This window comes from Artemia franciscana, chromosome 11, assembly GCF_032884065.1.
Source record: "Artemia franciscana chromosome 11, ASM3288406v1, whole genome shotgun sequence".
Taxonomy (NCBI): domain Eukaryota; kingdom Metazoa; phylum Arthropoda; class Branchiopoda; order Anostraca; family Artemiidae; genus Artemia; species Artemia franciscana.
In genome coordinates this window covers 38,886,283-38,906,039 of record NC_088873.1, presented here as the reverse complement: position 1 = coordinate 38,906,039, position 19,757 = coordinate 38,886,283, and the positions used below count along the sequence as shown (strand labels likewise).

General features: G+C 36.0%; 1 protein-coding gene across 1 annotated transcript; it reads left to right on the top strand.

Moving 5' to 3' along the window:
* Positions 1–5,070: 5,070 nt before the first annotated feature.
* Positions 5,071–13,986, top strand: LOC136033202 (uncharacterized). Its single transcript, XM_065713912.1, has 2 exons — positions 5,071–5,186; positions 12,685–13,986. Exon 2 carries the CDS (start codon positions 12,688–12,690, stop codon positions 13,639–13,641), a length of 954 nt encoding a protein of 317 aa, XP_065569984.1. The 5' UTR covers positions 5,071–5,186; positions 12,685–12,687; the 3' UTR covers positions 13,642–13,986.
* Positions 13,987–19,757: the final 5,771 nt, after the last annotated feature.

The window sequence follows — 19,757 nt, the reverse complement described above, 5'->3', positions numbered from 1 at the left end:
ATGAGGGTTTCGCCCCCTCGTCAATACCTCGCTCTTTACACTAAAGCTTAAATCTTGTCCCCAATTCCTTAACAATGACCCCTGAATCACAATGGCCGTAGAATAAATAGTTGAAATGAATAAAATGACTTTAGCGTAAAGAACGAGGTATTAGGAGGAGGTGAACCCCTCATATATTGTAATAATTTCTGTTCTTTTTAATTTTTAATTCTGCTCTTTACTTTCAGTTGAAAAAACTTTTTCATATTTATTTTACCATTGTTCTGTAAAAAAAAATGCTGAAAAATCCTGCACCCCCTTCATGAAACTTTTCTTTCCCCATAAAAAATTTCTCCATGGAAAATTCCCCCCGTATAAACCCTTCCCCAACCAAAAACATCCCCCTGAAAGCGTCTGCACACTTCCCAATAACCACTACTATGTGTAAACACTGGTCAAAGTTTGTAATTTGTAGCCCCTGCCACGGGGACTGTGGGGGAGTAAGTCGTCCCCAAAGAAATAGCTATTCTTAGAAGAGAAGTTTCTAATAGAAACCTATTTCTAATATAACCTATTTAATAGAAGTTTTTCGACTATTCTGAATAAAATAGCTATCTCAGAATCTTGATCCGGTGACTTTGAGAAAAAAAATGAGCGTTGGAGGGGGAAATGGTGTCCTCCAATATTTTTTGGTCACTTAAAAAGGACAATAGAACTTTTAATTTCCGTTCGAATGAGCCCTCACGCGACATTCTAGGACAACTGGGTCGATACGATAACCCCTGGGAAAAAAAAACTAAAAATAAACAAACAAATAAATAAGCACGCATCCGTGATCTGTCTTGTGGCAAAAAATGCAAAATTCCACATTTTTGTAGATAGGTGCTTTAAACTTCTATTGTAGGGTTCTCTGATACGCTGAATCGGATGGTGTGATTTCCTTTAAGATTCTATGACTTTCAAGGGGTGTTTTCTCCTATTTTCTAAAATAAGGCAAATTTTCTCAGGCTCGTAACTTTTGATGGGTAATTTTAAACTTAATGAAACTGATATGCTTAAAATTAGCATTAAAATGCGACTCTTTTGATGTAACTATTGTTATAAGATTCTGTTTTTTAGAGTTTCGGTTACTATTGGGCCGGGTCGCTCCTTACTGCAGTTTGTTACCACGAACTGTAGTTGGTTTCTGTGTTTGATAATTTCATATGTGGAATTGATATAGCGTATTTTTAACCAGTTGACGAGATAGATCTGTTTGAATCATTTGCCATTTCCTTACCACTACTAGTGGTTGTAACTTTTTGATCGGTCAAAAGTACAGTTCCTAAGCATTGATATCCAAATTATTTTATTTCTGTAGGGTACAAAACAAGATCTCACTTATTTTTGTGGCTGAATAACACTGTTAATTTTATGTAATATAATTAAATCAATCTTCATTCGAACAAAGATTAATATCAATGAATAAATCAAACCTAAAACAAACAAAAATTAAAGTGAATAGTCATATCAGACATATGGTTAAAAAATGCTGCTATAGATGAATGAAGATGTCTAAAATGAATATAAATTAAACGAATTATAAGCTCAAACTTTTTTTTTAAGTAGGAATTACGAAATATCGGGGTAGGAAAAATGATGTACAGATCAATATTGACGTCTCACTTACAAGAACACATTTGTTAATGATATTCACAAAATTCTACTTCATTTTATTTTGGATCGGTTTAAACTTGGATTAACCTGGATCAATATGTAGGCCTAAGTCTTGGCGACTGAAGGTGTAGCCGAGGAGCTTGAGGCATAGTCTGAGGGTGGAAGATGGATCTTCTGACTGGCTACAACAGTCACGTTAAGCATAGATCCAACCCAACTAACATTGTTTCCAAGCTTCTTTTTAGAACAGCTTATTAGTAGGAGGTCATCGGTGTATGCTGAATATGACACCTCCAGAAAACCAAAAAGTAAACGGACTCATGGTTACTAATCATACTTGAAATACAAGCATTTAAAACATTTGGAAAAGTAACACCCCCTTGCCTAACCCCACAAATATTTGGACTATTTGAAAAAAAATATATATCTTATTTTAATCTCACACATGAATTTGAATACTAAAAACGTAGCTGAGCTTCAATCGATGAAGATACAAAATAATCAGAAATGTGAAAAACGAAAAGAATACTAAAAATATAACATCAAGAATAAAAAACATAAAAAAAGAATTAAAAAAGCCCAAGGTTGTACAACACTATCAAAAGGTTCAGATGCGTCTAAAGCACAGATATATAATGATTGACCTCTTTTTTGTGCATCCTTTAAGAAAGGAAGTAAGCGCCTAATGTGCATGTTGACATGAAATCCCCTTTCTGAACCAGAAGTGTTAAGACTTATGGAGCCAATAAATATTGATATAAGGAGGAAGAACATAATCAAAAGTTTGCTAATGTTGAAAACAATTATCTAACAGCATAGTAACAATCTATTAAGCGAATATGGTAGAAATTATATTTAATTACATCCTTTTCCTCTCTTCACAATTGACGTAATTGTTCCATATGGGAAACTATCATGCACTTAAGAAGAAGAAAAACATATTTGAAAATGTAGTTGCAAATGGTTTACTAAATCCCAACAATTTTTATATAAATAAAAAAAAACTTGTACCATCAGTTCTAATAGTTTGAGATTTCAGCTGCTTGATCGAACCATTGGTTGTATCAGATAACGCACAATGGATTTGCTTTTGCTGTACTTTTGACGAGAAGGTTCTCAGCAAGGAGTTTGGAATATCGGCTGTGCACTTCGAAATTAACACAGGCAAAACAAAAAAATACTAGAATATCGCTTAATCCAAGCTTATTACGATATATCACTGTCATTATTAGACTTCGATGAATTCGCATGAACTGCTAATCTTTCAAACAAATTGGAAACTTAACTTCAGTTTCACGGATAGATCAATGGTATCTTCCATAAATCATTTCCGTTATATGCTGGATGTCAAAACAGTACTATGAGAGGGATGCGCGCAGGGAATCCAGATTTGTAATCATAACCATAACTTGGCCTGATTTTCATTTCCTCAAAAGAACGGACTATAATTCCTATCACACTTATCTACATTAGACCGAATATATTTATTCGGCTACATGTTCGGCTTTCTTTCAAATATATGGTAGTAGGTGTTCAGTTGCAACTGAACACCTACGAGGTGTTCACGATTTGATAAAATGAATGCTTTTGATAAAAAGGTGGCGTGGTTGGGGGGAATACTTGCCCGCTGTCCAATGGTACTTTTCGACTTTTGAAAAGGGAAGTAGAATTTTCTGTTGAACTGTTGAATAACAACTGTTGAAAAGGAAAGGCATTGGGATTTTCAAGCCGAAGAAGGATCAGTGTGAAATATTCATGACACTTAAGTTAAGAATCTTGCCGAAGGGGAGTATGTGAATGGAGAAAAATAGTGACAAATCCAAAGGGAGTTCAGGGATGTTTGTTGTGACGACTGATGACCATGAATATATGTTCCTTTGTCCGAACCTAAAAGCGTCGTCTCTATACTACAGACTAAAGCTCGTTATACATAATCGGACTTCATACGATAAGGTGAGCTGCGACACATTGAATATTGTATGGGACAAGACCGAAGGGCAGTTGAATGTGTCTTAATTTGTTTTGTGTGTTATTGACAGGTTAGAGGACTTGCTACGGTAATTCCCAGATACTGAAACAGTTATTACGTGGAGCGATGGATGTTCATATAAAAAAAGGAACGGAATTCTTCCTAATACATATGTCACTTTTGCTACTATACATGGAGTTACAGTAATGCAGAAGTATCTGGATAGAGGACACACAAATCGAGCGTGACAGTATAAGCCAGAAGACTGAAACCCAATGCAAAGATACAGACATTTGAATTCCAAACTTGTGTGCATCGGAGATTAAGGATGCTAAGTTTAATCCTTGCCCTTATCGATTAAAACAAGTAAATGTTTTTCAAGGACTACAGCAGAACTGAAATAGCCTAGTACTGCTACTATAGACCTGGATATAAAAAGGGACAACCGACCACCACCATGACTGCTGCTTATAAATACAGCCCCGATAGATTTGTTTATTACATGCTCAGACATTTCGTAAAAAGGATACTGGTGCCGCACAACTCTTGTATAAGTTTTTTATACAATTTCTCAGCAATTTAGAATTTTTTGGCATTTTTGTCTAAAAAATCAACCAACAAATCAGATTCAATCAAATCAGGTTCAATCAACCAACAAATCAACAAATCAATCAGACAAATCAGATCGTCTCCTGACACAATTTGGTTTTCCATCACACGAGGTGTGCACGCAGCAGCCACGCCATCCTGTTTGGCAATTATTTAGTAAAGTGTTCTTGCAGCAATCAGTCAGCTATAGACATAGAATCCAATTGTTTTTACGAAAAAACATATATTAAACAAATAATATGCATTATATTTTGAGGTCAAGTAACATGATAATGCTTATTAATGCTTATTAATGCTGCAATTTTAGTAATAACGATGTAAATTCTGTTAGATTTAGATTTTTGCATAGATTAGATGTCATGAAATTAGGAGTAAAATTATTTTTTTTAGGATATAATGTAATTTATCATCATGCTTATGAAACTTTTTGTTTGTTTTAATTTTTGAAGAACAAATTCCTCTTGACATTACTATGCTAATGAATCTAAATGATGAAAATAACGGCAATCGTCTGAAGGTAAACAAATGAAATTTAAGCGTTGCTTCCCCATCACTATCTCGGTAAACCCAATTAAATGCTGTTCAGACAAATTAGCAACGTTAATCTAGTTACTCTGCTTTTTACTAGTTTGCTAGTTTACTTTGCCTAGTGACGTTATTCTAGTTACTCTGCTTTTTACTAGTTTACTGTGTCTTCTGCTAGTTTACTCTGTCTAGCAACGTTAATCTAGTTACCCTGTTTTTATTTTGTTCTTACTAAGTTTTTATTGTAGGAATTAGGTACATGACTATCGACAACATTTCAGTTTTATACTCCAAAATTTTCAAAAGTTATTTTTAAAAGTGATCTCACTAGCTGATAAGCAACGCAAGTAAAAAAAACAATAATCGAAAAACATTTCCTAAACTGAGTCGATGCTTGAACATAGTGGACGCTACAAAACTGGAAGAATTTAATGTCAACTAGATTAAAGTAAGTAGAAGTAAGCTAAATGAGGTTAAATAAGTAGGTTAAAGTAAGTTAAAGCAAGTCAAGTAAGTTAACTAGATTAGACAGTAAGATAAATTTAAGTCAGGTGAAGATTATAGAGAAAAATTTTATTGTATAGACAGGTTAGAAGATATTACCTATAAAATAGTTATTTTTATTTTATTGTAAGGAATGAAAATGTACCGGTCGTTTATTCAAAACATGAATATTAATTTACTATACATATTTCTAATATAGAACCTTAGGAATAGGGGAATGAAAGAATCTAATCGTTTGCTCCGCCTCAACATTTTTTTTAAGCATGTTTATTTTTTAAGCTGTAAGAGGTCATTTCACCACTAGAAACATAGCTAGCGAACCTTTTAACTACGCTGGACAAAATTGCTATCTTAAAATTGACAATGAATACACTTAAGGAAAAAGGAACAGGGGGAGGGGGGCTATTTGCCCTTTGATCATTTTAGACTCTTAAAAAAGGAACCTGAACTTTCAATCTCCATTCAAATAAGCTCCAAGACCGGGGGGGGGGGTATTAAACCCTGGAGGGCATAGCTATTTTGCTTTTGGACTATTTTGAACAAAATAACTATCTTAAAATTTTGATCGAATCCAATTGAGGGAAAAGGGTGTAAGGTGGAGGGGGTTTGGTTGCCCTCGACCACTTTCGACTCTTAAAAGGGAACTAGAACTTTCAATTTCCAGTCAAATGAGCCTCCTCCAAAGTTTTGCACGACTATCTCTTCCATAAGAAATGAGGCCTTGGGGGGTTTGAGTTAAGCCCCAATCGCTTTTGACTCTTACAAGGAGAACTTGAACTTTTAATTTCCAATGAAATGAGCTTCCTCCAAAATTTATATGGTCGTCACTTCCATAGCAGCCTTATATGCCCTCGGGGAAAAAACTTACAACTCTTGCCTCGGGCTTCTGGGAATTGTTTCAACCCTAGATTATATGTTATATGATCTTTGGACCATTCTGAAAAAATAGCGTTTACAAAATTTTGATCGGAGGCATTTGATGAAAAGGTAGTGTGGTTGTGGAAATACTTGCCGGTTGCCCGATGGTACTTTTTAACTCTTGAAAGGGGAAGTAAAATTTCAATTTTCAACCAAATGATCCTCCTCCAAAGTTTATACACTCACCTCTTCCACAAAAATCTGATATGAAACCGGAGGGTAACTTAAAACCCTTGACCCCCTTCTCTGGGGGACTGTGTCAACTCCCAAGGTTTTGTTATATGATACTTGGACTTACAGCCCTTGCTCCCTGGCTGTAGGGGGTTTTGTCAACCCTAGAGGCATCGTTATATTATTTTTGAACTACTTTGAACACAATGGCTATCTCAGAATTATGATTGGATGTATTTGGAGAAAAGAGGGCGTGGAGAAGGGGTTAGTTGCCGGCCGATAAGTTTTGACTGTTAAAAAAGAAACTAGGACTTTCAGTTCCCAATTAAATTAACCTTTTTAAGTGTTTATACGAGCATCTTTTTCATAAGAATCTTATATGCAACAGTGCCAGAACTTAAAATCCTCCCCCTGGGCTCCGAAGGATTGTATCAATCCCGAAGACATTTTTAAATGATCTTAGGATTATTTTAAACAAAATTGCTATCCTAAACTTCTAATTGGATTTATTTGGGGAAAAGAGGGCGTGGTAAAGGGGGCTAGTTGCCCTCAAAGCACTTTTTACTCTTAAAATGGGAAATAAAACTTTCACTTTCCAATCGAATGATTATCCTCAGAAGTTTATGCAACCACCCATTCCATAAAACCTTATATACCTCCGGAGCATAACTAACAACAATTGCCCCGGGCTCTAGGGGGTTATATCGACCCTGGAATTTTGTTATCTGTTCTTTTGACTATTTTGAACAAAATGGCTACGTCAAATTTTTATCGGATGCATTTGGGGAAAAGCAGGTGGGGGAGGTAGATGCCCTTCGATCTTTTTGACACTTAAAAAAGCACTAGAACTTCCAATTTTCAATCGAATGAGCTCCCTCCGAAGCATATACGACCAAACCTCCCATATGAAGTACCTGAGGGAAAAAAAATAAGGATTAAACATTGTAGCGTTTTGGCCTTTACTATAGGCAACAATATAGCGCTGTCTCTGATATGAATTGGCAAGAAGTGTATGTATCATGAAATAGGTGAAAATCTAAGCTATGAGTTAGTTTATTTATGGTAAAATGATCCAACACGTCACACTAATGGTTGGTAACTTACCTAAATGAACATTTTTGGAAAAATCAATTCTCCTATTTTGTTGTTTTTATTCCTTCTAAATATATTATAGGCGACTGCAATAGTGCTGTCTAAGTAAAGAATGATGTTGGCAATATGTATTTATTTATTTATCTTTTTTTGTTTTTTTTTTAGGATTGGGGCACTTCGTTGTCACAGAAACTTTGAAAAGGCTTATTCAAGTAAAAAATTTACGAGGGATAGTGCCCTTTTTAATAGTCGAAAGTGACTGGAGGGCATATTACCCCCTCCCACGTCTATCCTTTCCCCAAACACATTCAATCTACATTTTAAGATAGCCATTTTGTTCAACGTAGTTTAAAAGTCTGAAAATTATATCTTTGAGGATGAAAGCCCTTCCTTCCCCACAACCCTCAGGGCAAGGGCTGTAAGTTATGCCCTGGGGGTTTATAATGTTTTTATAAAAAAGGATGAACGTATAAACTTCGGAAGGGGCTTATTTGATTGTTAATCGAAAGTTCTAGTGCCCATTTTAAGATTCAAAGTGATTGGAGGCAGGTAACCCCCCACACCTCGCATTTTCCCAAAATGTATCTGATAGAAATTTTGAGATAGCCGATTATTCAATATAGTCTGAATGTCATACAACAAGACTTTTGGGGTTAAAACAAACCCCTAGATCCTGAGGAGTAAGGATTTTAAAGCCCCAGGGCATTTAAGATTCTTATGGAAGGGATGGTTGTGTAAACATTAGAGGAGGCTCATTTGGTTGAAAATTGGAATTTCTAGTTCCCTTTTAATATTCAAAGTGACGGAGGGCAACTATGTCCCCCTCGACTAACCCTCTTTTCATAAAAAAAAATCTGATTGAAATTGTGATTTTGTTCTAAATAGTCCAAAGAACATATAGCAATGCTTCTAGAGTTGAGAAAGTCCCCCCAGTGCCCTGTGGATAGGGCTGTAGGTTATGCCGTGTGGGAAAATAAGATTTTGTGGAATGGGTGGTCGTTTAAACTTAGATGTGACTCATTGGATTTGAAATTGGAATTTATAGTGCTCTTTTTCAGAGTCAAAAGGGATTTGCGAGCACCCAGCCCCCCCCCCCCAACGCCCATCATTTCCCCAGAGACATCCAATTAAATTTGGAGATATCAATTCAATTTTGTTCATCGTAGTTGAAGGGTCTGGAAATTATGATTTTGAGGATGACACCACCACCCCCAGAGCTCTCAGGGTAAGGGTGGTAAGTTATTTCCTGGGGGTATACAAATTTTTTATAGAAAGATGGTCGTATATATTTTTGAGGGGACTCATTGGATTAGCAATCAAAAATTCTAGTGCCTTTTTTGAGAGGAAAAGTAATCAGAAGGTGGCTACCCCCTCTCACACGTCGTTTTTCTCGAAATGCATCCATTAGAAATTTTGAGACAGTCATTTTGTCAAAAGATCATATAATAAGGCTTATGGGGTTTATACAAACTACTAGAGCCTGGGAGCAAGGGTTGTAAGCTATGCCCAGGTGCCTTTAAGCTTTTCTTTGAAGGGATGGTTATTCAACTTTAAAAGAGGCTCATTTTGTTGAAAATTGGAAGCTCTAGTTCCCTTTTAAGAGTTAAAAGTGATGAAAGGTAGCTAGCCACCCCACAATATCCTCTCTTTTCATCAAACATATCTAATTGAAATTGTGAGACAGCAATTTTGTTTGATATCAGAAGTTATAGGGCCCTTTTTAAAAGTCTAAAGGAATTTGAGATTAAATAGAATCCCACACCCCACCCATTGTATTCCTGAATATCTTAAATCAAAATTTAGAGACAGCAACTTTGTTTAGCATAGTTGAAGGGTTTGGAAACTGTGTTTGTGAGGAAGACAACCCCCCAAGGCTATCAGGCCAATGATTGTAAGTTATGCCCTGGGATTATATAAAGTTCTTATAGAAAGAATGGTCATATTTGTTTTGGAAGTGACCAGTTAAACTGGTAATCAGAAGGTGAAGTGCCATTTTTAGAGTTAAAGTGATCAAAGCGCAGCTACCCCCCCCCCCCCACACACACACAGACATGTCGTGTTTTCCTGAGATTCATCTAATTGAAATTTTGGGACGTTACTTTTATTCAAAATAGTCCAAAGATCATGTATCAAGGCTTTTGAGGGATATAGAAACCACGAGGGATATACACAGGTAAGGTGCAGCAGCACATCCTTGTCGTATTTTATTACTGATGGGGAAGGAAGAAGAAAGCTTCCTGTAAACCAGGACGGCACTTTCTGTGCTGCTACAAAGTTCTTTACAGAGGCTGGCTATCTTTGTAGGTAGGGCAGTAGCTTCATGGATTAGCCAAAGGAATGGTCTATCTATAGTATCAAAGGCGAAAGGGAAGTCGATGAAAGCTATATACGCATATTTTTTGTATTCCAGTGTCTTCTCAATGATCTTTCTGATTCTATGTATCTGCTCAGTCGTCGATCTTCCTGGCACGAATATGGCTTGTTGAGGGTGGTGCAAAACAAGTAATAATTTTGTTCCACGTTTCAGCAGCAGCATCGCAAACAGTTTTCTAGGAACAGACAGTAGGGTGACTCCAAGGTAGTTGCTGCAGTCGGTCTTGCTGTCCTTGCGCTTGAACACTGGTACAAGGATTCTTTTATTTCAATCTGACGGTATTGCTTGAGTGTGCCTGATGATGTTGAATATAAACTGTAGCCAAAATACCATCTTAGGGCCCCCAGTTTTAAGTAGCTCTGATCTGATGCCTCTAGTGCCGGATGCTTTATTGTTTTGAGTTCCTTTAAGGTGGATTTAATCTTCTCTGGTGAAACTTCAGCGTCGATGGGGACAGGGATAACCTCTGCAGTGGCAGCGACGAGCCCTGAGTCAATGCCATCTGAAGGGATTTTAGCAACTTATCGAAACGTTTCACCCATAGACCTAGCCATTTTGAATGATCGTATTTTTTTTTCTCCGTTCGCTGCTTAACATTAACCTTAACATATGAATTCGTTCTGGATTTCATTTATTATTTAACAGTAGTTTCCGGTCGTTTTGAGTTTGAATTATTATAGGTTCTATTTCTGCTGATCTTAAGGTTAAGAAGTTTGTCTTTGAAAAACTTCTTTTTCTAAGAAAATTTCAATTCATTTCTGTTTGTTTCAACCCAAATTAGGCCCAATCACAAGCCTGGGACAGCACTATCGAAAGAAGACTGACGGTGCTGTCAACTAGTTTCCTTTAATAGTTTCCTTGTCAACTAGATCCTGATGAGCAAGAGCGTTAAGTCAGCTAAGTTGAAATTCTGTTTTATGTTTGCTTGATATTATTGCTTAATTATTTTCTGTTGGTTTTCGGTTTTATTCATTCTTTATTCGAAATTTATGGTCGTTTTGATTTTGAATTATCATAGATTCTTATATCTGCTGATCTTAAGTTTAATATGGCCTTTACTTTTCTTTGCACAACTTCTTTTTTGGAAAGATTTTTTAAATCAATGTATTGAAATATTAGCTTAATCTTTTTGTCCTGAGAATATGAGAGACAGGTAAATTGGTCCATGTTGGATTATAGTGAACAAGTAAATAAGATAAGTAAGTGATAACAGCTGAAAGCAAGAAGCAATATTAAAACTTAAAACAAACATAAATTTTTCCATATATGAGGATTCCTTAACCCCTGGCTCTTTACACTAAAGTTTTTTAGTACTTAAAAAAAAACTTCTTATTCAAATTAAACGGCTCTTATGATTCGGAGTCAGGGACGGATAGTCGAGCTTTAGTGTAAAGAGCCAAGTATTGAGGAGGGGGCAACCCACTTCACACATGAAATAATTTCAATTGTTCCACAAAAATTCCCTAGTGAAGAATTTCTCTCACGGATAATTCCCCATGGGGAGTTTCTTCAAATAGAAAATTTACCCCACCCCCCCCCCACGGATTGATCCTCTAGACAATTTCAACACCGCTGGAAATTTCAACCAGAGCATTTCCACACGTAAGATTGTGTCGGCAAAGAGAAAGTAAGACCAATAAAAAGAATTTCGCATAGTAATGCAAGCAAATTCACCCAGTGTAAAACTTCTCTTGGAACGTTCACCCCTGGAAGATTCTCTTCTCACGGAAAATTCTCCCCGTGGCAGAAAATATCCCTTCTGAAAAATGTCTGTAGGCTTCCCAACAACGAGAACAATACGTAAACAGTAGGAAAATATTATAAATTACAGCCCTTTCCCTAGGAGCTGTGGGAGGTCATGTTATCCTCAAAGGCAGAGTTATTGAAGCTTGGAACTATACTGAACAAAATAAAATCTCAAAATTATGATCACCCAAATCAGGAGAAAATTTGAGTGTGAAGGGGGTAGGCATCCTCCAATCTTTATGGTCACTTAAATACGGCACCGCAACCTTCAATTTCGGTTAGAATGAGCTTTATCCCGACATTCTATGACTATTGGCTCGACACGATCACTCCTGGAGAAAAAAACAACAAAAAAAAACAAGAACAACAAAAAATAAACACGCATCCGTGACCTTCCTTCTGGCGAAAAAAAATACAAAATTCGACATATTTCAGATTGGAGCTTGAAACCACCACAATAGGGTTCTCGGATACGCTAAACTTGATGATGCAACTTTCATTTAGAAATGATAAAATTTCATATAAATTTGATGATGCAACTTACATGACATTTGTGTGATATTTACCCCATTTTTTGAAAATCAGACATATTTTCTCAGGCTTGTAGGTTTTGATGGAGTCAGTATCAGCAAAGCAAATTCTTTGGATGTAGTTATTTATGTCAAAAATTTGTTTTTTAGAATTTCCGTTACTATTTAACCGAGTCTCTCCTACAGCTCGTTACTCCAAACTATTTGATTCCAAATAGTGAGTGATTTTTGATGTCACTCTAAATTTGCATGCAAGTGTACAGTAAACAAAAGATTTCTTCTGGTATATGTTTTCAACGAAATTTTGCTTGAACATCTTTCCTAAGTAAATATTGTAACGTTGAGTAAAATTGTTGATTGAAAAAAGTTCAAAAGTCGAAATTGCCACACCCCAAGTTTCTCTCCTTGTGTTGAAATTTACCATCAAAAATATGTAGTTCATATACAATTAAATGTTCCAGCGAGTCATTTCAAATGACTCATATATCTGTCAAAGATGTATCTGGTCAAAAAATTGCTAAATATCTCTTTAGCTGTTGGCAAAATTTTGAAATTACTAGAGTGCTAGATTTGCGTAAAACTATGTTTAAATTTGCTTCTTCATTTTTCAGACAATGGCCCCATTTTTCAATACGGACATACATCAATATTATGTTGATGGTTTCCCGTGTTCGATAGATGATATGCAACAGGGATGTCTCCCCACTGTGGTAGATGATTTGAATGAGCCTATCCACAGTAAGGGTCTAAGGGAGGATACTACTAGAAATATAGTAAATGATTCAGTTCGAGGACAATTGCCAAGCCCGGCTATCGTCAACGGCAAAGTTGAGCGAGCAGTTTCTGGTGTTCAGACTCAAGAAAAAGAGCTGAATCGTATTCCAGTTATTCAACCTGAAATGAAAGATAGAATGCCTGGACCGTTTGTAAATATGAAAATGTTCAATGAAAAAACAAAACCAGCTGATGTTAACATGCAGGTTCAAAGTAACGACATGATAAACATTCCTTTCAGTATGGTTAAAACGGATTTGAATTACACTATTCAAAGTCATTTCAGAAATTTAGATATCGATTTTTACAATGATGAGCAGCAGATTCTCTGGAATAATGAAATAAGTATTCCAGTGAATATGATATCACTTGACACAACAGACACGATGTCTAGCCAGCTTTTGAATATGGATGTTACAAATGGCAAGAAAGAATCAGTTTTGGCCAACCTACAAAAAGATGACTTGGATAATATTATTATTCCGGTTATTATGAATGATCCATCTGATATTCTTCGTCATAGAAAAGAGTTAAAAAAAAAGCAGCAAAACAGAGAAGCTCAAAAGCGATTTAGGAAGAAGTCAACTGAATTAAGTAAGAATATGAAAAATGAAATTTTACGACTGCAAAAAGAAGTGGAAAGGCTAACAAAAGAAAACGAAATTGTCAATGAGATTCAAAAAGAGGTTCAAAATAAGGCTGAAAGTATCAAGAAACTTGAAACGGAGAATAAGATATTACATAAGCAGAATGTATCGCTTAAAGCTTTACTTATGGCACCATATTCTGGCTAAAATTATAATATTATATCTGGGTTATTACCATTCAAAATGCTATAGCTGGATGTTAAATGCCACACCTACTAAACTTTCTTGTATAAAGGGTTACATGGTGGCGAATTTCTTCTTTAGATTCACACTGTGGCGAAGCAATTTATAGACGATTTCTCGTCCAGTAGTTCTATTACAAACTTACATACAAAAAAATGGCGAATGTCTTCAGCTTCAAATATACTAAGAAGAATGAACATCACCGCAATCGTGAAACTCTGCAATATTGTAAACTGTAGATGTAGATGTGCCCTATTTCTGAATTTTTCGCATTAATGCAGAAGTAGTACGATAAATATGAAATAACACTGATTTTGTATAGGTTTAATCATAGGATCCAATTCTTAAAGTCTATTTGGTGAAGGTTAAGAAACTATGAAAAATATAATGGTTCGGTTATTTGTGACCAGCTTAGCATATAGTGTGAAAAGACATTCAGACAAGACTAAAATGTTTTATTAGCACATAGATCCTGTACATATTATGAGTGGCAGATCCAGAATTATCATAAATAAGGGCTTTAGCTGAAAAGAAATATTAGCAAACAGTATGTCCGATTCGACTTGAATGCACAGGGAAAGTTGGTGTTAAATCCAACACCCAAAAAGGAAAATGGTGACATGTATTTTGTTGTTATGTTATCCGATGTAGAACCGTATGTATTTTAGAATCCCAGAGTTTCAAAGTTTCATCATCCCAAGAGGTGAAATCCACGCACGTGTTCAGTCACTAATGAATATTATTTTTATCTATAACTAAGGGCAGTTCTCCAAATCCGTCTCTTGAATCTGGCACATATTTATATCCGTCTCAAGGAGGCCCTGGAAGGTCAATCATTTAAATCAAAACCTTCCATTAATCGATTGATTCAAGCATGATTGACTGTCTAGTAACCTGTTTGATGCTTTAGTCAAGCGTTCACGGTGTCTTATATAAATTTTGAATGACTCAATCATTTTGACCAAAAGCAGTCTGTTAAGTTAGCTTTGGTCAAGATTGAAGGGTTGATTGAAGGTTGATCAAAATGATTGACCGTGTAAGGCCTCCTTTAGATATTAAGGTGGTATATTATTGTTCGTAGCGTTAGGTAGCAAGAGCATAATATGAATTTAGGAAATATGGTGGACTTGAGAGTAAAAACAAAGAGAAAAAGATAACTCTCAATTTTCAATCGAATTAGTCCCCTTCCAAGCTCCTTTGAACGTCGTTTCCATATGCAATGGGAGAAAAAAAGGAAGGTAGCTGAAAAGAGCTGCCCACGACCTCAACAGGGAAACAGTAGGTTTTCGAACGGAAGTCATGGCCAATTGACGAAATTGGCCCCTCCCCTCAGCCTCACCCCCAAACAAAATAAAATCCCCTGAAAACGTCTGTACATTTCCCAATAACCATTACTATATGTAAACACTGGTCAAAGTTTGTAACTTGCAGCCCCTCCCCCAGAGATTGTGGGGGAGTAAGTCATCCCCAAAGACATAGTTATTATGGTTTTCGACTATGTTGAACAAAATGGCTATCTCAAAATTTTGATCCGTTGACTTTGGGAAAAAAATGAGCGTGGGAGGGGGCCTAGATGCCCTCCAATGTTTTTGGTCACTTAAAAAGGGCACTAGAACTTTTCATTTCCGTTAGAATGAGCCCTCTTGCGACATTCTAGGACCACTTGGTTGATACGATGACCCCTGGGAAGAAAAAACAAAAACAAATAAACACGCACCCGTGATTCGTCTTCTGGCAAAAAATACAAAATTCCGCATTTTTGTAGATAGGAGCTTGAAACTTCTACAGTAGGGTTCTCTGATACGCTGAATCTGATGGTGTCATTTTCGTTAAGATTCTAAAACTTTTAGGGGGTGTTTTCCCCTATTTTCTTAAATAAGGCAAATTTTCTCAGGCTCGAAACTTTTGATGAGTAAGACTAAACTTGATGAAACTTATATATTTAAAATCAGCATTAAAATGCAATTCTTTTGATGTAGCTATTGATATCAAAATTCAATTTTTTAGAGTTTTGGTTACTATTGAGCCGGGTCACTCCTTACTACAGTTCGTTACCACGAGCTGTTTGAAAATTGCTATCACAGTAAAAATAAAGGGGAGAAATACAATAAAGGCCATAATATGGCCTTATATGCTATAAAAATAAGTGAAAGCACTCAAAAGTAGCCAATTCCAGTAATTATCGTCGAAACACTGTGTTTATATCATTTAATTATCTATTACGGCTCATTAAAAGAAACATGATTAATATGGAAAGAAATAAGGTTTATGGTTTTGTTTGAAGCAGAAGATAGAGCTGTGAAGGGATAGAGAGTGCTAATAGACAACCATTTTGGCGATAATGAAATTATAGGAAATAACTTGCTTGAAAAAGGTACGAATACATCTGTTAAAAGGGTTGGTGCTCTTGTGCATCTTCTCACTCTTTTACTTTAATGTACATCAGCCATTTTCTAGCTCTTTGGGCTTCAGCAGCTTCTACAAACAAGTGTCCGGATACTGCCCTCTTCTCTAACTGTAAAAGTCTAAAGCCTACTACGTCATTGGTGCTTTACTGAAAACCAATTATATAAGCTGCCCAGTAAGATTGGTTGTAATCTTCTGTTCGTCATACATTTTACTCATGAATTCCAAGGGGATTGAAGAATGTTGGAACTATGAGAGGCTTACCAAAGCCGAGGCAAAATAGTTAATTCCAATGCTTATCAGAAGAGGCTTTAGCTTTGAACCAGCTTCAGATGTCAGACGACTGCTGGATGACCTATTACTGCAGAATAGCCATTCCTTGAGTGAGGTACTGCCGATAAGATGAGTGCTCCACCTATGGTTTCAAATAATGTTTCCTGTCCATTTCCTTGGAATCTTCAACTCGAACATGGAGTTTCAATATTGTACGATTAGGCCCTATAGACTAGTTGGTAGTTGATTCATTAGGAAAGAGGGAGACGGAGTCGTAGAAAGTCTAATAAATAAAAATTACTCGCTTTTTTTTGATAATTTCTGTAACTAATTGAAATCGATCATAGTAGCATTAAGCAGCCTATGGTCAACACATCTCCGCGTCATTTTTCTTGATCTTAGTCTATTGAAAGCTTCAATCTTCAAACCATGCCATGAACCCCACCTTCCTCTAAGTTCTTCTTTGTAACCCCTTCCTATTCCATTCTAGGGCAACCTGCTTTAGTTTGGTCCGATATGGATGTCCAGAAAGCACAATGTCTTTCGATCTGTCATCCTTTATCCGTAAAACCTGTCCAGACCATCTCAATATTTCTTTTCATTATAGCACTAGAAAATAGTATTAAGAAACCACTTTCGTAGAGCGTATTATCTAACATACGGCCAGTCAAACAAGTACCTAAAGTTAGTCTTAAACCCTCCTTTGGAAAATATTTGACAAATTTTTCTCTGTGTTTCGCAGTATCCACGTTGTAAGACCATATTCAACTGCTGCAACTTCAAATTTTCTAATCTTAATTTGCAGGCCTATTTTCCTATTCTTCCAATCTTTTTTCAACTATAAAATAACCCTCTGGGTTCTGTGACAGTGGAAATACGAAAGGGATTAAGTGACATTTTCCAAAATGTTCAGGAGAAGCAAATCTTGAAAAATGTGCCTTCATATCTCTCTCCAGCTCCAATCATGCTTTTCTGGTCATCTCATAATAAACCTTAGGTGAAAATTTTTGTGGCTGTGGATAAGTCGTGCACTTACGTCTTTCTGGTCTGCAAAATTTGTCAAAATTTGGTCTTTACGCGTTTTGAGTGGACCATAAGATTGACAATATTTAAAGAACGAAATTGGATGCTTGCATTCCAAACGAATCGATTGGGCATGCCTCATTTTAGTACAATCGATATATATCTCATTTTTTTTTTACTTATACGTCACTTAATGCCTTTCGTGTTTCCATAGCCACTTGGTTATTCTACCTTTTTAATTCTCAGTGCATCAATCATCTTTATTAGCAATACTACCCAGGTAAGTGAAGTTTTTCTTTACATCAATCTTGTTGTTACATAACTAAAATTTCGTTCATTCTTAGTCCAATGACTTAATCTTCCTAGAAGGAAAGTAAAAGCTTCTGAAGCTTTAATTCGGTTTAAAACTTTCCCATCTTTTGAAAATTCTCAGTTCAATTATACGAATCTCGACTCTAGGTGTTTCAGTCTCAATCTTGATACAGTTTTATGAGTCCACCCATAATGATAATATTATCAATAAAATTGCTCCATGGACATTGTCTAAGCGTCACCTTTAAGTTGCTCTTTTTTACTTCTGTCTTAGAATTTTCCAGCCCCTTTCATTCTTTTAGGAACTTTTTTCGCAAGTGTCTCATCCCGAACAATTACCTAATCAACACTAGATTTTGATATCTCCAGCCACAGGCAATTAGGTCAAGACCCTAAAGATGTCTTTTTTGGGATAGTTTTCCAACATTAATGGTCTTAAGATAGAAAATAATGTTGAATTTAAGTCAAAAACGTACAATCGCCTCACATGATAATGCAAATTCCTTAGTCTCACTTAAAGCTATGTTTTTTTTAATTGTATCAATAATGTCTAACTGCTTTACTGAACGATATACCCGCGTCTTGTAAAATTAAGGAGCCAATTTTTACCCAACAGTAAGGAATAAAACTTTACAGAGAAGAGGCACTAAGAAGCACTATTCTTGTCATTTGCAAACAACGGTAACTGTTTTGCCACAGACAATTACGAAATAGACTTTTTTCATTTTAGACAAGTCAATTTGTTTCATCAAAAATGTAACGAATCGGTTCGCTTTTTATGCAAAGCCCCGCATGTTTATTCTTTTTTATTATCAAATAAGGGCAATAATTATCTACATGAAGGTTCAAGGTTTTAATTTAAACTTCTGTACAGCATACACAATATAAAAGGGTCAAGCCGAAGACAAAAGGTCGATTGACAAAACCCCAGTATAATAATATAACATACCTATTTGACAAAAAAGTAAATTACATAAAATAAATATTAATAATTCCATGGAAATTCAACATGGAAATTCTGTGTTTTTCCTTAATTACTACTTTTTAAAGAATTTTTTAATATTTCAATTGTAAACGATGTAGTCAAGGCATAACCAAAGCTTAGATAGTGCTAATTTTATGACATATGGTCTATACACTTAAACTGAGTATTTGGTGATATTGTTGAATTTGTATGAAATTGTGTTTAACCACCTCTAAAAGAAATATTGCACAGTAAGAGGTGAAACTGCTGATACTACAACAAGGCAAGGGAGCTGGGGTGAGTGGTAGTATTCTTAGATCTAGATTTTTTCTGAAGGTAAAATGCTGAACTCTGTAAGGAATTCTGTAAATTTACTATGCTTGTTTTGTTTACCATGTTTCAACAGTAACCTGACTACTATGCTTAGCTGAATGACAGCATTTAAAACAGTAGGGCTTACAGAAAGTATAGTGTAGCGCTATAATGAGAGAAAGATTAAGATGGCTAGGGTACGTTCTACGAAAGAGAGATGACATATTGCCGAAGATTGTCCTTTTCGGCCAACCGTCTAGGGCTAAACAAAAAGTATCTCATCCACGGTTGGGGTGGAAGAACGCCTTAAAGAAATATTTAAGGGGAATGGAAACTTCCTGGAAAGATTAAAGAGATTGAAAAAATGGATTTCTAACAACATTTTTGGGATTCAAACAGGTCCAAAATATCCATTTTTTTTTGTTGAAACTGGGATTTGTGTTTGAATGTGTGGGAAATGGGAACTTCTTGGAAGGTTCTAATGAGGGAGGCTTTAAATAGATTAGGACGGAGGAGGAGTGTGTATAGCTGTTTTGGCCTTATGTGGCTTGGTGCTGTGGTGAGTTGTCAGTAACAGAAGCTGTCTGCAAATTTGATTTCGAAGAAGACTTATTGTTTAGGGTTCAATGCGTTCGACACATAAGTTGTATGCGTTCTGGAGACTTACTTTCCTGTTTTGTATTGACAGTTTACAGATTGAAAACAGAAACTTGGCAAAAACGGTACTCTGACAGATTGGCAGATTTTCCATATAACAGAAGCGCGTTGAAGCTTGAAAGGTTTCGTTTTT

Coding starts and splice junctions, on each gene's coding strand:
- LOC136033202 (XM_065713912.1), top strand. CDS start 12,688: ATGGCCCCATTTTTCAATACGGACATACATCAATATTATGTTGATGGT.